This window comes from Saccopteryx leptura, chromosome 13, assembly GCF_036850995.1.
Source record: "Saccopteryx leptura isolate mSacLep1 chromosome 13, mSacLep1_pri_phased_curated, whole genome shotgun sequence".
NCBI classification, from domain to species: domain Eukaryota; kingdom Metazoa; phylum Chordata; class Mammalia; order Chiroptera; family Emballonuridae; genus Saccopteryx; species Saccopteryx leptura.
In genome coordinates this window covers 5,753,229-5,775,431 of record NC_089515.1, presented here as the reverse complement: position 1 = coordinate 5,775,431, position 22,203 = coordinate 5,753,229, and the positions used below count along the sequence as shown (strand labels likewise).

Genomic DNA, 22,203 nt, shown 5'->3' with positions numbered 1-22,203 from the left:
ATCATTTCAGCAGGAACCCTTTTGCAAGGAATAAAGGGTGCCACGAGAGTATTTTCTGAATGTTAATACGGCCCCCCCCACTCTAGGAAGTGATATTTTCTATTATACTAAGTAGTCTTTTCCCAAAGTGTCCAAATTATTCACGTTTTTCTTACTCCCATAAATGTGGCACACTTAGCGCTCACCCCCTTAAGAACACATCCGTCAAGAAGCTCGTTAAGGGCGGGACTCAACCGTGTTGAGCCTCCCACACACATTCCCAGATTCTGCTTTTGCCAAAGAGTCATTTCCAAGACGGATCTTCCTGTTAACTACCCAAGACATAAAACACACACTCTCACACACGCTCAGAGACGTGCAGTAATTCATGGTACAACCTGTAAGGAAAACTCCCTCAACCATGCCGGTAACACGCAACTCAAGTTACGACACGCGTGTTCTAAAGAAGTCCGCTCACTCTGCGTGTTTTCAGGCCCGTGGGGCCAATTTGTCGACAACGGAAGCTGGTTCAAAGCATCCGAGTTCGGACTTGGAATGTCCTGACAACACAGAAACAGGACTGCCAGGGACGCCCTCCCCCTGACGACCATCTGCAGCCAGCAGTTCTTTTTGAATCCAGGAGATTTTGATATCGTGAAAGCAGTCGCCGACTCAGCTCCCTGTGAGTCACCTTTGGGGCTAAAACACTTAAGTCGCATTTTTTAACATTTGCCACTCATGTCTGAATCAGGAGTTGGGGGGAGGTCGGTAGGACAGCTGGTGTTTGGACGGGGGCCAGTTTAAACATGAGCCGTTCACGCAGAAGCCATCGGCACGTTGCTGAACGACTCTCACTCGCAAGTCCTCTCCGGCAACGCCACGCAGGAATCTGGAAGAAGACCTTGTACCTCTCAGTAGTTTCAACGTCCCCGTGAGCTCAACCATCATGACGAGACCACCATCTCCATGGAGTGTCTTACGATGTACCAAGACACATGATCTCATGTGATCCCACTCCCCCTCCCGCAGGACCCTGGGGGGTAAGAGAACGCCCATGCTGACAGAACGCTGGAGATGGAGAACAGCCTGGACAGGCTACGGTGGGTGACTCCCCCCGCCCGCAGGACCCTGGGGGGTAAGAGGACGCCCATGCTGACAGAACACTGGAGATGGAGAACAGCCTGGACAGACTACGGTGGGTGATGGAGAACAGCCTGGACAGGCTACGGTGGGCGATGGAGAACAGCCTGGACAGTCTACGGTGGGTGATGGAGAACAGCCTGGACAGTCTACGGTGGGTGATGGAGAACAGCCTGGACAGTCTACGGTGGGTGATGGAGAACAGCCTGGACAGGCTACGGTGGGTGATGGAGAACAGCCTGGACAGGCTACGGTGGGTGATGGAGAACAGCCTGGACAGGCTACAGTGGGTGACTCCCCCCTCCTGCAGGACCCTGGGGGGTAAGAGGACGCCCATGCTGACAGAACACTGGAGATGGAGAACAGCCTGGACAGGCTACGGTGGGTGATGGAGAACAGCCTGGACAGTCTACGGTGGGTGATGGAGAACAGCCTGGACAGGCTACGGTGGGTGATGGAGAACAGCCTGGACAGGCTACGGTGGGTGATGGAGAACAGCCTGGACAGGCTACGGTGGGTGATGGAGAACAGCCTGGACAGGCTACGGTGGGTGATGGAGAACAGTCTGGACAGGCTACGGTGGGTGATGGAGAACAGCCTGGACAGGCTAAGGTGGGTGATGGAGAACAGCCTGGACAGTCTACGGTGGGTGATGGAGAACAGCCTGGACAGGCTACGGTGGGTGATGGAGAACAGCCTGGACAGGCTACGGTGGGTGATGGAGAACAGCCTGGACAGGCTACAGTGGGTGACTCCCCCCTCCTGCAGGACCCTGGGGGGTAAGAGGACGCCCATGCTGACAGAACACTGGAGATGGAGAACAGCCTGGACAGGCTACGGTGGGTGATGGAGAACAGCCTGGACAGTCTACGGTGGGTGATGGAGAACAGCCTGGACAGGCTACGGTGGGTGATGGAGAACAGCCTGGACAGGCTACGGTGGGTGATGGAGAACAGCCTGGACAGGCTATGGTGGGTGATAGAGAACAGCCTGGACAGGCTACGGTGGGTGATGGAGAACAGTCTGGACAGGCTACGGTGGGTGATGGAGAACAGTCTGGACAGGCTACGGTGGGTGATGGAGAACAGTCTGGACAGGCTACGGTGGGTGATGGAGAACAGCCTGGACAGGCTATGGTGGGTGATGGAGAACAGCCTGGACAGGCTACGGTGGGTGATAGAGAACAGCCTGGACAGGCTAGGGTGGGTGATGGAGAACAGCCTGGACAGGCTACGGTGGGTGATGGAGAACAGCCTGGACAGGCTACAGTGGGTGACTCCCCCCTCCTGCAGGACCCTGGGGGGTAAGAGGACGCCCATGCTGACAGAACACTGGAGATGGAGAACAGCCTGGACAGGCTACGGTGGGTGATGGACGGGCCGAGGGTCAGCTGGGTGGCTTGACCTCCCCCACGCCGCTGGGCTTTTGTGATTAATTCACACACTTGCTTAGAGTTTCTTTCCATCTGAGAAAATTAAAAACACCACTCTCTGGACAGGAATGCTGGATCATAAATGAGAACCAAATAGGAGAGATTTACACGAAAGCACAAGCTCAGCAAAAGAGAGAACTTGGAAATCGCTAATAAGGTATAAATCAAGTAAAGGCTGTTAGCAAGCCCCTGGTGAGAGGAGGAAAAATATGAAAAAGGCTGAGTTCTTAATACTGTTCTACCTCTGGCTGTCAAATATTGCCAGGGCCATTTGGCTCCCATCCATAAACACTGCCAGAGAAATGTTCCCCTCTGAAGGGCTAATGCAACACTGCAGAGAGGACCAGACAGTGTGCCTTCTACTTAACTGTGCCTCCGGAGTCAGAGGTTTTAGAGCTGTCAGGTCTCCTCCTCTGGGCATTCCCAAGAGGCACAGAGGTCCCAATATTTGTTTACTATGTGAACAATTCATAGAAAGATGGGTGGGTAGATAGATAGATGGATGGAGGAATAGATGGGAGAGATGGAGGGATAGGTGGGTGGATGGATGGATGGATGGATGGATGGATGGATGGATGGATGGAATAATGGATGGAATGATGGATAGGTGGAAGGATGGATGGATGGATAGATGGAAGGAAGGAAGAAAGGAAGAAAGGAAGGAAGGAAGGAGAGACTCACTCGTTTTATTGATGAGGAACTGCAGAGTCAGAGGGGTTACTAACTTGCCTGTATTACCAAAAAAAACAACAACAACAAAAAACAAAAACAAAAGAAAAACATTGGTGTTAGAACTGGGGCTCACAGGTCTCCTCAATCCCAGTCTAGCATTTCTAGTCTAGACTTTCTTTTCTTCCATTTGTCTATTTTATTAAGAGTTCAAAAACATTAGCAATATTAACAACAGAATCTTTTTCGTTGCTGGTAACCACTTGTGGAGAGGCGTGTACAGCTGACCCTTGAACAGTGTGGGGGTTGGGGGAACCGGCACCATCCCCACCCTCTGAGCAGTGGGAAATCGGTGTAATGACTATTGACCCCCAAATACTTCCGTTGTTCCTCAGTGTCGTGGAGGATTAGTTCCAGCACACCTACCCTCTCCCTGCAGATAGCAAGACCTGTGGGCGCTCGAGTCCCTTACAGAAAATGGCACAGAACAATGCACACAGTCAGCCCTCCGCATCATAGACTCCCAATCTCGGATTGAAACTACGGCGTCGACCCCAGTTGGTTGACATCTGCAGATGCGAAACCCAGGCATACCAAGGGTGGGCTGTCTATACATGGAAAGATATCCGCGTGTCCGTGGACCTGTGCAGTTCAAATGCACATTGTTCCAGGGACAGCGTCGTCTGATCTGCTTGTGCCTCTTTGGTAATCAGGGAAATAAAACACAGTTCATTTCCCCGTGGTCACTCTGAGTTCATCAAGCATGGGAAAGCAGGGAGACCACTCAGTTGCTCCGTCCAGCATACGGGCCTAGGCTGCTGACCTCCCTTGGGCTGGTGGGACATTGAAAACGAAACCCACCCTCAGGCCCCTGGCCAACCTCACACCCTCAGAGGAATTCTTTGTCCCATGTGCCCACCCCACAGCTCTTCTGCCTCTGCCCGGACGTGACAAGCAGTGCACTGTTTCCCGAGTGACCTGCCCCTCCTTTTGGGGAGCTCCCTTGTTGGTACCTAGACCTGGCCATGCTTCGCCTCCTGCTGGCGCTGGCCTGAGAGACTCACTTTGGGTTCAGGTTCGGGGCCCCTGTCAGCTCCAATGCAGAGACCGAGTTCCGTGACTAGGGTCCTGGTGAACTGCCTTGAATGTGCTGAAGACAGGACTGTAAGCGAAAGCCGGTGCTCCCTGCGGGCTCTGTGCTGACAGCGGTGCCGGACAGAAGCACAGGGCCTGGCTGTCATCAGGGGCGTCACCACAGCTCACGGGAAGTGACGTGAGCCGGGCAGGCCTGCTGTCCTGTTTTAGGGGCAGCCTGTTTCAGGAGCCCCGCCGTGCCCCACAAGCCATCGGACAGAAGACCTACGGGGCTACGGCTTGTCAGGGCCTATCCACGTTCTGTGACAATCCCTCCCTCTTCTGGGGACTCTGAAACCTCGTAAGCAGGCCCCCCCCCCCAATCATGACTGCCTCTGGCCAGCGAGTCTTCATGGAGGCCAGTCTTTGGGCTGCCAGTCAGCAAAGTGAACCCAGAGAGCGGCCCTCGGCCGGACCGGGCCCGGAGACGCACACTGGGGAGGTCTCGAGGCGCAGATTAGACGCCAGCCTGGAGGACGCGCGTAGGCGTTTCCCGGACTAATGAGAACCTTCTCCCGCGGGCTCCGCACTCTGGGGTGGAGGATCCTGTGAGGAGTGAGGAGACCTCAGAGTCCGCCCTCACTCGCAGCTGCATCGACCCATCTCCACCTCCTCTGAAGACTCCGAGAGGAAGCTGCCCTCCTCCTTTTCCTGGGCGAGCCCGAGTCCAGAGTCCCAGGAAGGCGCTGGAACCGCTAACTTACTGAAACAGAAGTCACCTCATCTCAACCTCTCAGGTCTGATGCTGTGAGAACAGTCCAAGTCCCCAAGCTACTAACACCCTTCAAACCAAGCCCGAGGGAGGAAGCCCCTCTTACCCAGAGCCCTCTGGAGGACCCCCGGCCATCTGACCTTGCCCACCTTGCCCAGGGGGTTCCCAGGCCCTGAGATGGCTCAGAGCACGGGAGCTGCAGGCTCAGATCAAACCCGTGTCCAGATTGTACTACCACTGGTGATCTCGACACAGAGACAGCCCCGCCCGCCCCTGCCTAGGAAGGGGTCAGTCCTCTGCCACACGGCCTTGCAATCTGGGTGCCTGTGACTCTCTCTGAGTAGCACAGTCCACCCTCGCTACTCAGGAAGGCATTTCTTTCTGGAAGCTTCCATGCATGCTCCGGCCAGACAACCAGGGAGGGTTGTCTGCTCAGCACTGGGGTGGGGGGTGAGGGTCAGTACTTGCCCGGTCGAGGGGTTCATGATGCAGCCTCCTTTGTCCGCTGCCGTTTTGCAGCTACAGCCTCTCTCCAGGGTGTCGTGGTTCATCCCAAAATTGTGGCCCAGCTCGTGCGCCAGGGTCACGGCTGCGCCCAGGGGGCTGTCGGAATGGTCCTCCAAGAAAACACAAGAGCACAGATGTCTAGTTTGCAGCTCCTCGGCCTTACGTCCCACCCCTGCCCCCGCCCCACCATCCAGACATTTACTTTTCCTCCACACTTGACTGAACCCATTCCCCTAGCAGGAACCAAGAGAGGGTCCCGTTACTTAGTTACAACTTAGTTACAACTTATCCAGTTAAAGGGGTTTGGGGTCCCTCCGGCTGAGGAGTGCCCTGCTCTCGCATACACATGGGGTTCCTATGTCTTTACATGAGATGGTTGTGGTGGCCTCTTTCCATCCTTCTTCCGACATCCTCCCGGGAAACACCCTCCTACTGGCTGAAGCCAAACGCTGCCCTGCATCATAGGAAGAAGATCTCGTTCCTGCGTCGGTCACACACGTGCCATTCGATCCCTGACTGCGAAGTTGCTGACGTCATGCTGGCAGGGGGACATGGGCCCCATGACATCCTACGTAAGACCCGCGCCTTGTTACTGAGCACGCCTCTTCCCGTCTGTATGGGAGAAGGCTGCTTGGAAAATTCTCAGGAATTTGCAATAAACGCTCTCCACGTCGAGAGATCCGTTTGAAGATGCGTTGAAGGAAAGACTGTCACCCTGTCATCGGGCCTCACTCTGGCTGGCCCTTTGCTTGGTCGGGGAGACCTCGGGATTGGATGAAGAAGAGTCCTGATTCTCTGACTCTGGTTATTGGGGTTCCCTCAACCTTTTGCTTGATTTTAGGAGGCCGATCCACCTCCAACCCCCGCTCAGCAAGCTCTGCTTTGCCACCCTAACTTAGTGTGAGTGTGTGGGTGGCTTGGCTAAATAGATACAACAAACTAAAAAATATATTGTTACTTAACTTTAACAAACTAGAGCTAGTTAATCAGTGGATAGGGTTTGCACAGGTCATGCCCACTAGCGGTATGTCTAGAAGAGGCCTGTATACCAGGAGTCATGAAGGTACCTCACCTAGGTACTTGCTTTGTGTTGCCTTGGCAACAGATCAGGAGTTCTCCCAAGAGGCTGCTGGGAAACAGTGACCCTGTGTTTCAGAAAAAGCATTATCCTGAAAGGGTCTTTGCAGGGCCTCCCGAGAAAGGTGCGTTCGTGTGTAATCCCACAGGCGCGCTCACGGTCACAGCTGTTAATGGCCTCTCTCTGGTCCTTCGTCTAAGACAAGGATCGCATGTCAAGGAACCATGTTTTTCTTAGAGTACATGAAATTCCTAATAAATGACCGTGTTTGGAATTTACGGTTTCCTGTTGTAGGAAGCTTCGCAAATATGTTTCAAAAAAAAAAGAAAGAAAGAAAGAAAGAAAATCAATCCTCAGGAACATACACATTGGCGAAAAGAAGGCAGTCAAGCTCAGCATGTGGAGGGCTGACTATAGTGTAGCACGCTTTGGCTCAAAATCCAAGAACTTCATCCTCAAAAAATTACTCCACATCTGACCGTATCACTGAATATCTTGGTTTTGCCTTTAATTGCCAAGTTGTTTTTCTTTCACGCATAGGTGATTATATGCAGAATTTCTCCAAAGTGACCCTGATAAACAGTTTACGTTTGCAATAAGGGGAGAGAAAAAAAAAAAAAAACAACCTCTTTATTCATGGCATTATCCCAAAACAGGACTATTTTAATCCAATGTGATACAAAAGCAAGTTACCCCAACTAACGCTTGCTCCAGCCTGAAAATCTAGACAAACAGCATCAGGGCCTCAGTGTCCGACTGGGTTAGGAGTCTGGTCTCCTTGCCCCTCAACATCCTTCCTCTCACAACTCTTAAGTTCTGGCGTGAGGCACGGCGGTGTGTGACACCTGTCACGTTTAAGCTCAGAGACGCGGGGAGAAAGTCTAGAAGTTTCTGATCCTGGTCATGCCATCCATCTGGCTTCTCTTGTGGATGTTACACAGAGTCCAGGAGCTGTGGCCTCTTCTTCCTCCCCGATGCGTCTCCCTCATGTGGAGCAAACGAGGGATGTGTCTGAGGGTGATCTAACGGTGGCCGAGTCGGCCGAATGTGGTTTCCTGTTGGGTAACTTTGGCCTTGAGGAGTGCTCATGGCACTCCTCATCCTGGCTTATCTTTCCCACATTCTTTTATCCACTTATTTATTTTTTTTAAAGTTAGGCATCCCTGTACGCTTTCACAGAAGGAGTTTTGATAAAAACGCTTGTATGGAAATAGGCTAAGGGAAAATGAGCTCAAGAAAGCCACTTAACAGGGTCGTATCGGCCACCCAGCGGTGGGCCCGCCACGCTCAGGAGGAATTCGGTTTCAGCTCTAAAAAAAAAAGTGTTCACGCCTGTTTGAAGTGGCAGCGTCAGTGAGCAACCGACCACGGAACTGAGAAACAAAATTATTTCCTCTTAAAAGCTTACAGGCTGCCCTGTAAAAGAATTAAAAATAAACACACACATACACACACTCACACAGCTGGGGTCTGACTTGAAATTAACCTGGCAACACCAACAACAAAAAACCCCCCCAAACTTTCCAATGATTTCCATGGTAGAGATCGTATCCAGGACGTCCAGGGACACACACACACACACACACACACACACACACACCCCTGAAATCCAACAGAGTGGGCGCAACGCCTCCGAACAGCGTCTCCAGCTTCCCCATGGGCACTTGCTCGTGTGAGTTCCCAGCGCTGCCCAGAGAAGGGGGGACTTCCCTGTGTAGATTCACTAAAGGAGGTTTGGGTGGGCCATGTGTGGAGAAACTGAGAGTCAGCAGAACATGCCTCCTTCCGCCCTCTAATACAATGTTCTGTTCGAAAAACAACGCGGAGGAATTCACAGCTTCTTGGACGGGTGAGGTTCCGTTTGTCTAATGGAGATGGTGGAGTGGTCTCTGGGGAGACTCCCCGTCAGAGAAATGATGCAAAGGGGGACCCCCCATTCCCAGAGTGGGAGCAGCACCAGCTCCGTGTGCAATCTCCCCTTTTGATTGTCGATGGACCTGAGCAGGAGTCCTCTGTTGTGCCGCCTATCAAAGCTGCTTCCCTCTTAAATTCATAAAGAACAAGTCCCAGAGAGCCCTCCCATTTTACTTCCTTTCATAAACATATCTATGGCCCGTATATGACAAAGTGATCCTTGTAAAGCAATAAACCCAGGTCCCTGCCTTCCAAGAATAAGGTTATTATGCGGCCGAATTGGATGCCGGTCAGGGGGTGCGCCAAGCACTCGCGGTGGTAAACAGTTAGTAACCTCAGACTTCTGGAGCTTGGGCCCAGAGGCGCAACCGTCAGGAACCCATTCAGACGGTAATGTTTGGTGAGACCGCAGGCCATCCGAGAAGCTCAGTGGTAAGGGCACCCCCAGCCCCCCCCCCCCCAGGCTGCCCCAACACTGGGAGAGACTTGCTGGACGGGAATGCTTCCACCAGAATCCCAGCTGAAACATTTTCTTCATAAATGGGGGAGACTGGACTGCACTGAGCTATTTTCGCACGCTCACTTCTCCCGTGTGCAAAACGATATGTTCTATAAGCAGCCCTGAAATTGTTGCGGGGTACGGGGGACCACAGAGTGAGCGGGAAGGTAGAACTCAATCTAAAAAGCATTGATGAAAAGCACCTTAATTTCACAAAGTCTGGTGAAAGTAGGGATTTCCCCGGGAATTCATCAAGGCGAGCGGGGACAGGGCCCCTGCTGCTGGCGCCCTGGGGAGCCTGACTTACCATGACAATGCCCCCAGACTGCTCTGCCGTGCACATGCTCATGATGGGCGCCATGCCAATGGTGGTTCCTTGAAAATAGACCCCACTAGGAAAGAAGAGAAAGGGCTTTCTTAAACTCATAGAGAATGAAGACATTTTCTAATATATATATTGGTTTTTGAACCTTTCATGAGAAAAAAATATAATAAGCTCAAGAACAGTGTGTGTGTGTGTGCGCGCGCACGGCATGTCCCTGAGTCAAAGGTGAGAAACAGACGTGACAAAGTAACAGACAGGATATACATAAGCCACGTGCACTCATTCCCACAGGAGCTGCAAAGGCCGGTGCAGAAATCAGGGCAGCTTCTGAGGGCAGGCTGAGGGCTGAGTTTAGCTTTCGATCCCTCGTGATTTATTTCTCCGGTTGCATCACGGCCCCATAAACCTTTCAGATTTTTGTTGTCAAGACTCCAGTCATGACTCCGGGGTGTGTAAATTGTATTCTGCGCATTTCCTAATGGGCTGGGGTTGGGGGGGGGCGGATGGAAGGGCTGAGGAGAGTCGCAGAGAGGCACCGCTAACTAAATGCAACGCCCTTGTGATGGCTATTGGACTTCTCGTCGAAGCTGACATCTGCTCTCCCATGGGATATTATAATAAGGAGGACGGAGACCCAGACTCTCCCATAACGTCCCGCTTAGATAGCTTGTGGACATGACTGGTTCTCCGGAGTCAGTGTAGAAGAAGGCACCCACGAAGCCTCACAACCTGGGCGGAAGCTTCTGGGCGGTGACCTTATGGCTCAGGGGCAACTTTCCCTCATAGGATGATATAGAATGATATCAGGGTCTGTTTAATGCAAGTGCTTTTAATGCTAACCTCATACATTAAAAATTAAACACTGTATCTGCTGAATCTCTTTTAAGGGAAACTAATGACTTACCCCATGTTATCTTGCCCATGGACACCCATCGATTTTATATATATATTTTAAAGTTAGGCATTTTGGCAGTGGTTGATTGGACAAAAGGGAGCTAATCTATATAAAACGTCATCTATGAACCTATGTGTGTATATGTGTGTGTGTATGTGTGTGTATATACACACACAGATCTATCTCCATCCCATTATACTCTTATGGAAAATAGTAGGGATTGAAACTTTTACTTATATATCTATAGTGTGTCTATAAAGTCATGGTGGTGCACTTTTGACCGGTCACAGGAAAGCAACAAAAGACAATAGAAATGTGAAATCTGCATCAAATAAAAGGAAAACTCTCCCAGTTTCATACCTATTCAGTGCAGTTCAATGTGGGCTCACGCACAGATTTTTGAGGGCTCCTTAGGTAACTATCCCGTATAGCCTCTACAGACTCGTCACTGACTGATGGCCTACCAGAACAGGGTTTCTCCACCAAATTGCCAGTTTCCTTCAACTGCTTATCCCACTGAGTAATGTTATTCCTATGCGGTGGCGCTTTGTTATAAACGCGCCGATATTCACGTTGCACTTTGGTCATGGATTCTAATTTAGCGAGCCACAGAACACACTGAACTTTCCTCTGTACCGTCCACATCTCGACTGGCATGGCCGTGGGCTGCTCCGCTGAATACACGGTGTTATGTCATCATCTGTGCATGCGCACATGCTGCCACATCATCCTACAGAAACTGGGAGGGTTTTCCTTTTATTTGGTGCAGATTTCACATTTCTATAGTCTTTTGTTGCTTTCCTGTGACCGATCAAAAGTGCACCATGACTTTACAGACACACTGTATATAGACCATTTTAACATCTACAATTATATGGGGTGGGGGCAAACGTAGGTTTACAGTTAGTTCATATAAAAATAATACCATAATTAATAAATTATAATACAAGAATAAACTCTGTTTTGTGTATTCACAACTGTAAACCTATGTTTGCCCCACCTTGTATAGGTCTGTAAATAAGAAGGTTATATAAGAGGAGGCCAATTCATTTCCAGATGTTCAAGTTGAACTGACTCCATCTGGGAGAAAAATCAAAACAAATTGCTTTGATTCTACTTTTTAGTCATTCAGGATTAATCAGTACATTGAATATGAGGCAAAACCCACATATCCAAAGCAGGGGGAAAAAAAAACATCTTGTAAAAATGGCCAAAATCAATGATCCGGGAAGGCCAGCGGTCTCAGCTCGGACATAGGCATTTGGGAGAGGGAGGGAGGGGAGGACTGGCTTTCCTCTTTCCTGCTCAGTAAGTTAGATCCGATTTGCTAACGAAAAGTGTCTGGACCTCCAAGGCTTTTACCTCAGTGACAGGCGCTACCCAGGAAGGGCAGAGAAATAATCACAGAGGTTATTCAAAGTGTGTAATAAAAAGTTCGGCACTTTGGGAAAAATGTACTTCATACCAGATTAGGAGATGACTCGAATGTGTCTTTCTTCTCAACTGTAAAAGTGTCTGTGACGTCGCACCAATGTCCTGTCACGCTCTAGGTGTGCATTCTCTCGGTGATTACTTATTACTTATGTGCTCGTCGCCCCAGACTGTCCTGGTCCACTACTGCCTCCTCCCAGCAGCCTGGGGACCCCCGAGGGCAGGGAGGCTTACAGCACCGGACACCATGGTGCTCAGAGCTCATCGGTGCTCCATACAGTTTGCATGGAAGACGGAACCCAAGGTTAAGGTGTCACAGTGCTGGTAGCCTCTGACCTAGAAAACCGAAGGATGAGGAGAGACCAGAAGAGGGACAAGGGTTTTCCTTTTCCAAGCACCTGTCAATAACCACCTGGATACACCGTCTTCGGGTTACACATGAACATCTTCCACGAACGATGAAGGAGAGTGAGCTTTACAACAGAGCCGACTCTGGGCCACTTGACATCAACACTAAGACTAGAAAGAGTTGCACGAAGAAGACGTCCGGGTGACGGGGAGGGGAGTAAGACCTCGTCCAGAGGAAGAGGGTTCCCAAAGGGTCTGAAGGGAGATTTTTCACAACAGACCCCAGATTCTGGTCGGAATGGCCTCCGCCCCACTGCTGGGGGCTCAGAAAACCCCCTGGTGCAGGCCAGTGTGCCCGAGAAAGGCCAGGCAGCTCCAGGGACTTGTGTTGGCGGAGCTCAGAGGAGAGGCCACTCCCCCTCTCTGCCGAGGAGAGACAGCGGGCGCCCTACCTGACGAGCTGTGCGTTGTCGTGGGACTTGCGAGGGAGAAGCTTCATCTTTCTCCAGTCCAGAAACTCGTGGAGGCTCGTGAACGGGTCCTGGCTTATGGAGCATTTGTCGATGTCATTCCACACCTCCACGCCGACCAGCACTATCCGGATGTTCAGCGCTCTGTAAAACTGAGGAGGACAGACGACCTTTGGGGACCGCCTTCCCGAGTGCAGAGTGGAACGGAGGTGCACGTTTCCAACCTCACGGACACAGGTAAGAAAAACACGGCTCTGTTCCCCGATTCCCGCCACATTAAGAAGCTAAGGATGTTTGTACCGCCCGGTGCAAGGGGATGTGGTCCCTGGATTCTCAGATATTGTTGGCCCGTTAGATGCTAACGTTAGGAGCCTTTTTGGTGTCTGCCTTAGTCTGTGTTGGAAGCACACAGTTCCAATGGTTCCCTGGTGGTTTAAAATGTGCATATGTAGTCGTGGAGGACACTGAAATAGTTGTCTTACGGCGAAGGCCTGCCAGGCCCTATTTACTGCAAGCGAAACAATGAGTAAGTTAGGCTTTTCAGACACTCTGCCAAGGACAGTAATTTGTTCATTTTAAGCTAAAAGGTTCTACCTATGAGTTACTGAAAATGAATCTATATTAAATCCTGGCAAAGGCCCCGACTTGGCTGGCGCTATCCTGTTCTGTCACCTGTAATCGATCTGGGAGGTTTTAATTCAATGAGAGAATCGATAGCTTGCAGAATCATAAAGGCACGAACAGAGAACTCTGTCTCGGGAACTCTGTGGCTGACCAGCCTTCTACTCAGGGCCAGACGTCAGCTCGCCCAGGGTGTCCAGGGAAGATCCGCTGTAAGGAGCGCCCCCCTTTTGCAGGCTAGGGGAAGGAAGCGTCAGGCCCACCGCCCAGAGCTGGTCTCCGCCTTGCCCTCCTGTCCCCCGTCTCTGTGTATTCACGGCTACACCCTGCAGCCCTTGCTCCACAAGCACATCGTCCTGGGTCAAAGGTAGGAAGGGCAACTCTTCCAATGGCGAAGAATTGTCTCAGACAAGCTTAATTGGGCAGGATGAGTGGTCGGGGGAGAGGTAAGAACTGCCCATGGCCCCCAGCTATCTTGCTGCCCCACGTGCACCACTAAGACAGGGAGGTGGCTCTGTGCTCAGAGCCCAGGGAAGAACACAGGATCTCCTGGCTGGTTGTAAAAAACCTTCCATGCCTGTGATGCGTGAGGCGGGGCACGATGAGAAAGTCCTCATCTCCTGCTACTCCAGGTAGCCAAGGAGCGTGATGTGGCTGGTGACAGCTGCCAAAGTCAAGCTCCAGATGTGAGCAGGTCCTATTCTCAGCTGCTAGAATACTTGGACCAACGAGGAATGAAATCACAGAAGCTCCGCTTTGGACGGCGAAGCCCCATTCCAACGTGGTGAGCTCAAGTACAATGAACTCCCCCAGGCTGAGCATCTCGGCCTGGATTCTGACCCATGGAAGGCAGGGCCATCTTTTTCCCTTGCTCATCTCCCTCCTCATCTGGAGAGCATCAGGTTAGCAGGAGAAAATGACTAGAACACAAAGGACATCACGAGATAGAAGCTGACCGCAGCAGTCCAACTTGGCTCCAAGCAGAAAAACAGCTACAGGCATTACATTAATAAGTTAATGAGTCAATATAACCCAAAGGCTGCTCAGCAGCTTGTTTTTAATCAAGGATTGCTTGGAAGCACCCCGCCGAGGCTTCCCAGGCAAAATCGAGTTGCTGGACTGACTCATCTGGACCTCTGAATGTGCATGTCTGACTGCTGTCCTTTGATGCCGAGATCCCATGTTCAGCTGTTGCCTGGACAAAGGTGACAGTGATCAGAAGGAAGAGATTTAGGACGTCCAGTGCTGATGTCCACACCAGCTCGCTAAGTGTGGGCTTCCGGATTGTCCTCTGTGAAGGGGATGCTGTTTGCCTCTGTCGAGGACTACACAGAGGTTGTAACGAGGGCCCCAACGAAGGACTAGCTGTCACTGCTTCTCTGAGCTAGCTTTGATGCTCCCTAATCAAGGAGCTCGTCACAATGATGATGGGCTGTGATTTCCATCAATGACCCTCGCAAAGCCCATCTGTAGACTTCATACAGAGAGAAGTACATAAGGTCGAGGCTCTCCGCTTCAACATCGGTGCTGCTGGTCACCGTCATGTCCGCTGACCTCACCGCAAGTCATCATGCACAATCACTCCTCTACTGCCTGCTGTGAGCGTCCCTCCCAGGACTGTCGATAGCCTCCTCTTAGCTCTTTCTAGCAACAAGAACCACCGCTAATACTTAATGAGCATCCACTAGGTCCTGGGCACAGGGCTAAGTGCTTCCCCTGCTGCGGTTCTCTTCGTCCTCCTAACAACTCCAAGAGGGAAGAACTAGTACGATTCCCATTTTACAGTCCAGGGCACTGAGGCACAGGGGGACCATGGAACCACCCAGGACACGGTCGGCACGGCTGAGGTTTGAACGCAGGCAGGCTGGTCCTGGTGCCTAGGTTCTAAACCCCTGATGTAGCCACCGTTTACGCTAGGGTGGCTCTCTGCCAAGGCGACCCGCTGTGATCCAGGCTCAGAGCGAGGCTCAGATGGAGCTGGGCAGCTGCCTGCCTGACCTGTGAGTCCCAGAACGCATGGACACGGCCTGAGACCAGCTGAATCGATTCACCCATTGACTCAGCAGCAACAAATATTTGCTTGGCTCTTGCCGTGGGCTAGTAGGCTTGGCACTGGCGGAAAGAGGAAGGGCCAGGAGGACCTTGCCCCTCGGCTCCCACATGCTCAGAGGTCAGCAGGAAGCGCACAGAGGTCAGCAGGAAGCGCTCAGAGGTCAGCAGGAAGCGCACAGAGGTCAGCAGGAAGCGCACAGAGGTCAGCAGGAAGCGCTCAGAGGTCAGCAGGAAGCGCACAGAGGTCAGCAGGAAGCGCTCAGAGGTCAGCAGGAAGCGCACAGCCACGATTACAGTTAGGTCCAATAGAACTCACTGCCAAGAAAGCGCGCAAACCGGAAGTTCTGAGGGTGCTCTACTGGAGGGCTCGAGGAAGGCTTTCTGCAAGAAGTGCATCTGAAAATAAATACTGGGTAGAAGCAAAGGGCAGTCTCCTGAGGTCCGAACACAAGAACTTGTATCCTTCAGGCAACTGGCTTGGAGGAGGGGGGGTGGCGAGACTCACGGGGGCAGAGAGAGAGAGAGAGAGAGAGAGAGAGAGGGAGAGGGTGGGGGGAGAGAGAAAAGGCCTGAAAGAAATTAAATTCACAGATGATGAGTCCTCTCCAGCAGGTCACGGAGGTTCAGCCTTAAAGAATTTGCAGCTGCTGCTAACTTCTTAATGAATCCGAAGTGGGAAGAGAGGAGGTGAAAGGTTAAAGAGGCGAAGGCGATCACTGCATTTGGCAGGCAGGGCCCCCCACCACCCCCATGCCCAGCCATTTAATTGGCCCCTGGGGAATTGCTCTTAGTTCCTGTGTAAAGGGTTGGCCTCTGAATACAAGTCTCAGGCCTGCTTTCTGTAATTTACTTAAGGGTGTGTGTGTGTGTTCCTGAGTGTTTAAGAATGTCACCTTTGTCACTAAATCACGTGTCTGTCTTCCAGTCTAGGCTGTCCTTCTCCCTCGTCCCCTCCAACGTAGCCGGCCAAGCAGTTATTAACTTAGAATGGCCAAGAAGAGACAAGATTTTTGCAAATGCAGAGTGCAACCGGGACAGTCATTGTTTCTCTGTTTCTCTTTTTGGCGGGGGGTGGGGGGAAGGGGGAGGCTGAGATACTTGGAGAATATAGAGTCGCAAAAGTGACATTTGGAAACACTGCTTGTCCAGAGCTCACTAGAGAGTGTGGGAAGGGGTCTGGGGATCCCACCAGAGTCTTCAAGGTCTGCTGGGGCCTGACACATGCATGTGCCAAGCAATTCAGCTCTCTCCCACCAGAAATGAGAACCAGCGGGCTGGCCAAGTCCATCGAGGCCTGGCAGGACTTGGCTGGGGTCTGCTGCTCTTTCATTACCAGTGCCAGCTGCTAAGAGACTCCCACACGCTCCTCTTTGGTTTTGCAGACTGAAGCAAGAGGTGGCACAGAGCACACAGTGAAGAAACACAATGTGGAGAACCGAACACGTCATTTTAAAGCGGACACCAGCCCTTAGCAGTCCGGTTTCAGTGTCGTCTGTGGCTTCCCCGTGCTTCAAAGGTCTGCCAAGACCACGTGCGAGGCACCCTGACACAAGGGCGCGGCGCTGGGCGCTGCCCCTACTGCCTTGTGGAACGGAGGCGCATCTCTAGAATGGCCTTTGCTTCGATTTTTTTTTTAAGAACTCCAAAAGCTCCATGCACTCACACATAACAGGACGGCCGGTAGACACAGCCACCCCAGGCAGCCTTGGACAGCACGGCGTCAAGTGCAGAGGTCTCCGAGGGGCGGGCGGTGCAGCCTCAGCCCCCAGCCGGGCCCCTGTCCCTCTCACCTTTCTGCATGGGCTGGAGGCAGGTGATCGCTTAGGACTAGGGTTTTGTTAAAGCAGTGATCACAGTCATGCTGCCCGTTGAGAACCCCCTGGGCGGTCCTGTCGCCCAGGCTCCGCCCAGACACTCAGGCTGACGGGTCTTTGGAAGGCCCTGAGCCCATCCACACCCCGCGGCTCCGTGCTCTCTCCCACGCAGGGTGTGCTGCTGAGTGGAAGGGGTGTAGACAGCTCGAGCACCTCCTGGTGAACAGGTCATATAAGGAACTCCAGTGGGCAAAGACCCCTGGGTTTAGACCCGCCTTCAGGGTCTCTTCCAGCTCTGACAGAGCCTCTGTCCCCTCCTGCTTCTCAGAGAGAGGTTTCTCACCTGCTGATTGGGCTGAAAGTCAGTTTCCACGTCCCAGCATTGTGGAGCCGATGTGTCCCTTATGAACGAGGGCCTGCTGGGGAATTGCTTAGTTCCTGTGTAAAGGGTTGGCCTCTGAACACAAGTCACAGGGCTGGGCTGTTGGGGGCGGTATGCAGGGGCCAGTGGGATGCTCCCAGGGAGACGTGGGAAGAGGCTGGCTTGGGAGTTCTCAGAAGGGTGGGAGGCACCCTACTGGGGCCCTGGGTCTACCTGAGAGTCAGTCCAAAATGCCCGAGACGGGGACTCGGCCTGGCCAGCAGAGAGCCGTGGGTGGGCACCTCCCGTCGCCGCTCCAGGCCCAGCTTCCGCGCTCAGCACAGAGGAGTCTGCAGTCCGGCCTAGGACCGGAGGCGAGTCCCGGCTCCCGGCTCCCTGCTCAGCCAGGTGAGGTGAATGAACCTCACTCCCTCCACCTTGTCTCCAAACATGGACGTGATTTGAACAATTCAATTCTTGGAAAAGGACTTACCTTATCAACGTGATTAGCCATCTCTATTAGTCGCTGCTTCACTCTCTCCAGGTCTTTTCCTTGCTTCTGAAACTTAATCATTTTAAACGTCAGCACACATCCCAGCAAGCCTGTCAATCAAAGCCCATCTTCCCAGCTCCTGGACTTGTGAAGTCTCTCGGGCTTTACCCACCATGGGGGACCTTCCCTTGTTTATGAGAAATGAGCTCCCACCCTGCCGAGAACTCTCCCCACCCGGGACTTTCTGAAACTCCCTGAAATCAGCCCCAGCCAAGTGCTCCTAAGACAGCAACTTCTGCATTTTTCCAGCCTGGTCAATAAAAGTAGCCGTCACAGTTTTGGCTAAGAGGAAACAGACAACTGGAAGGCAGTTCAAAGCCATTGTCATATCGTCCACTTGATTTTTTTTTTCATTGAATTTACTCGGGTGACCCTGGTTCACGAAACCATAGTTGATTTTAACTTCCTCAGAAATTTCTTTTATATTTGTTTTGTTTTTTTTTTAATTGTAGAAGCAACAGATACTCATGGCAAGAAGTCAAAACAACACAGAGGAGAAATGACAAAATGTCAGTCAATTCCCTCTTCTTCCCTTTCATCTGTCCTTCCAGAGTGGGGGAATTTTCTGAGAAATTGTCCAGCCTGTTTCGTTCATGCATGTGGAGTCTATGAGAAAATGTCGCCTCAGTCAGGATAGATAGCGGAAATGAATACAGAGAAGATACTCTCAAAAATGCTAATAAAAAACCAGTTAAAAGAAGCCCTGGCTGGTTGGCTCGGGTCGGCCTGGTGTGCAGGAGTCTTGGGTTCGATTCCCGGCCAGGGCACACAGGAGAAGCGCCCATCTGCTTCTCCACCCCTCCCCCTCTCCTTTCTCTCTGTCTCTCTCTTCCCCTCCCGCAGCCGAGGCTCCACTGGAGTGGGGATGGCCCGGGCGCTGAGGATGGCTCTGTGCCTCTGCCTCAGGCGCTAGAATGGCTCTGGTCGCAACAGAAGTGACGCCCCCTGGTGGGCATGCTGAGTGGATCCCGGTCGGGCGCATACGGGAGTCTGTCTGACTGCCTCCCCGTTTCCAACTTCAGAAAAATAAAAAAAAAAACAAAAACCCAAAAACCTAATTAAAAGAGAAAACTCACAGAACGTCAGGCCCTGCTTCAGGGGGTAGGGCTTTCCTGCTCACGTCTCTACAGCTTTCATTCATTTATTGTGGTGGAGGACGTTTGGGACATTTTGTAAACTAACTCGCCCCCTACCCGGCCACACAATGTTTAGAATACATTCTAAGGTCATCTTCCATTTCCCCCCAGATAATTCCCCCTGTTTGGAGAGCTCAGCTCAGTTGGTTTGTTTGTTTTTGTTTCTTTTTGCAGTCCTTGGTTATTATTTTGCCATATCAGATACATTTTTAGTATTTTATACTTTAGAATATCAGAAAAGCATGTGTTCCATGAGTTGTTTACAATGCGTTGAAAGGCCTATAAAAATATAAGGTTAATTAAAGCACATTAGTAACATGCTAAACATTTTCTTTTCCCTTTTTCGCTTTTTTTTTTTTTTTAAACCAGCTGCATTGAGAAATTTCAGGTGCTCTTACCTCCCGGTTGTCGGCGACGATAACTAGCTCTACATACTTGGTCGTCTTGAGAGTCTCCCTTTTATGCTGAAAAAGCAAGCATGGAGTTAATTTCCCTTCCTGCCTCGCGGGGGCCTCCCAGAACACTGGCCACCTCTCTTCACCCATGCACCTTCACTAAGGGGACCCTATCCTCACCATCGCCAGCTCCCACACCTCCGTTCCATCAGAAGTTCACCTCCAGCCCCCACAACCTCTGTAGGGCCTTCTCAACAGGAGGGGCGTGTCTGTGTGTCTGGGGGAATCCTTGCACGGAAATCGCACATCCCAGCCCGACCACTGACGGCAGGGCCAGGACGAGCTCGCGCAGAAACGGGCAGCGGAGCGCTCTCTGGACCGGGGACCAGTCCGTGGCTGTTAGTTTCGGGCTGTCACAAGGCGTGCATTTGGAGATCACCACAGAAAGTTACAAAACAGTGTCCCACGGGTGTCCCCTTTGCCTTTATGGTCTGGTTTTGCCATGTGAGAAAAGTGGAAGGGCACATAGATTGATTTGAGCAGGAATGGCACAACTCACGCCAGTGAACTGACTTCCTATGGCTGACCATGGAGAAACCTGGTTGGAAGCAGAGGAAGATGGGTGGTCTGGAGAGCAGGGAACAGCAAGGTTGATATACAGGGAACAGAACCAGGCGAGAAAGAGGTGTTAGGAGGAGAATGATGAAGGAATAAAAAGAAAAAAAGAACAGAAAAAAAAAACAGTGTCAAGGAAAAAAAATTGCGGAGGCAGCTCGCAGCGAGGGAAAGGGATTTCATAAGAATGAAACAGTGCAGAAAAATGTGGAAACTGTGTATCCAGCGGCGAGGATGGGAGCACACCCAGGCAGCAGGAGGACAGGCAGCCTCAGAAGTGAGTTACATTTTAATCAGGTTTCCTCAAAAAATAAAGAAAAACATTCACACTCTTTTATGAATTGTGGGGAGAATCCCAAAGGCATTTCTTTGCTTTTTTAAAAAAAATTTTGTTTTGTTTTTAGGAGAAATAGAGCAATGCATGGAAGGTGGTATCCAAAAGCAAACACTGAAAACAAAAAAACAAAGCCTTCTGTTTTTGCGATAAAAGGCAGTTGGAGGAAATGCAGGTTGAACTGGTGGAGGGCCTTATGACTGATAATCTCTGGTTTGCGACTGAACAACACAGACTTCGCATTTAAAAATTGCGAGGTTGTGACCACGCTTCCGGACACCAGCGAAAACGACCCAGGCATGCTCGCTTTGAATCAGCTTTCGAGTCACATCATCCTGAGGGGAAACATCTTTTATAAATCAAATCCCCATCAGTCCAGGATCTTGCGAGCAGACTTTTACAAGAAAAATGTTTGTTTCAGAGCAGTGTTCCCCCTACCCACCCAGCTGTGCTGATGCATGAATTTAGGGATCCCTAAATAAATCTGGAAACCTTATGGAGGAAGAAAAAAAAATAAAGCACTACAAAAGGTATAGTTTCTCCAACTTTTACAACATTACCAGAAGAGAGAGAGAGAGAGAGAGAGAAAAGTCTGGCGTTGTAACGATGTGTTGTAGGCGTGTTTTATGGTGATAACTATCCGTTCATAAAGGAAAAAAGATTAGCCTCTGAGGTATCCGCTGGTATCCACAAAATGAGACACCTTTTTGAAGTGTGAAGCTCTTGCCCCTTTCCTTACTGAGGTGTGAGAGAAGTGGATGTCTCTTCCCGACCCCCACCCCCACCCCCCACCCCCACCCCCGCCCAATTCCCTCATGAACCCTTAACAGATTCAGGCTTAATTAGATAGAAGAAAATAAAGCCCTAGAAATGAAAAAAAAAAAAAAAAAATGACTGTCCCCTTGGAAAACTCCTGGAAAGGGCCCTGGTTGCTTAGACGTGGACACACCTTTGAGACTGAAAGGGGTGAAATCAACGGCCCGGGGTGGGGGCTATTTCTTGGATCATCATTTAGAAAAATGTATCATTCCAGATTATGAAAACAAACACATGAGCCCAATTTTCCTGTCTCTGCAGTTTTCGGAGAAGTCCAAATTTTCTCATGAATTCAGAGAATTGCAAACTCAGAGAGAAGCTAACCGCATACTAATAAAAAGCCCCAGGGGAGCGGCCGGCTTGCGGCCACGAGGTTTCCTTCCCTCGGCTGCACACACAGAGAGGCTTAAATTACCTCCGCGTGGTGTCTGTCCAGTGTTTTGTTGTTGTTTTTTATCAATTTAAATTTTTTGATATGCAGAGCCGCATTTGAAACTGGCTGCTTGATTAAATGCTCATTTTGGGGGTTGTAAACAAAAGCCCTTCCCCAAACAGATAGGAACCTATGCCTCTGAGGACGGCCCAGGAGTCTCTGCTCCAAGGTGCAGACCGAGGCGTGCCCTGAATCTTGCTCAAGAGGGAAGCAGTCAGTTCCTGGGCCTCTCGAGTCATCACAGCCGAATTCCTAGAGATAGAGTATCCCCCCTGAACATGTCGCAACAAGGCCTCTGGCAACTGGGAACTTCACTCAACCCAGCTCAAGTTAGAAAAGCACTGTTTAGATTAAGGTTGCCATAAATTCTCATTGTAACTCTTTCTTCCTGTGGGCCAGACTGCTTGTATATCATGCATGCATCCCGCAGATACCTCCTGGGAGCTCTCTAGGAGCTGGGCACTCTGCTGGGAGCTGGCAACAAAGGGGTGGACAAGAAACTGAGGGTCCAGCTGCTAAGAAGCTCACATTCTGGGCAGG

General features: G+C 51.1%; 1 protein-coding gene across 1 annotated transcript in view; it reads right to left on the bottom strand.

The window, feature by feature from the left end:
- The window catches only part of ADAM12 (ADAM metallopeptidase domain 12), a 302,779-nt gene that overhangs the window by 64,148 nt on the left and 216,428 nt on the right, over positions 1-22,203 (bottom strand). The window contains 5 exon segments of the mRNA XM_066355592.1: positions 5,535-5,683; positions 9,372-9,456; positions 12,516-12,685; positions 17,875-17,946; positions 19,469-19,534. Of these exon segments, the coding sequence (XP_066211689.1) occupies positions 5,535-5,683; positions 9,372-9,456; positions 12,516-12,685; positions 17,875-17,946; positions 19,469-19,534 (542 nt within the window).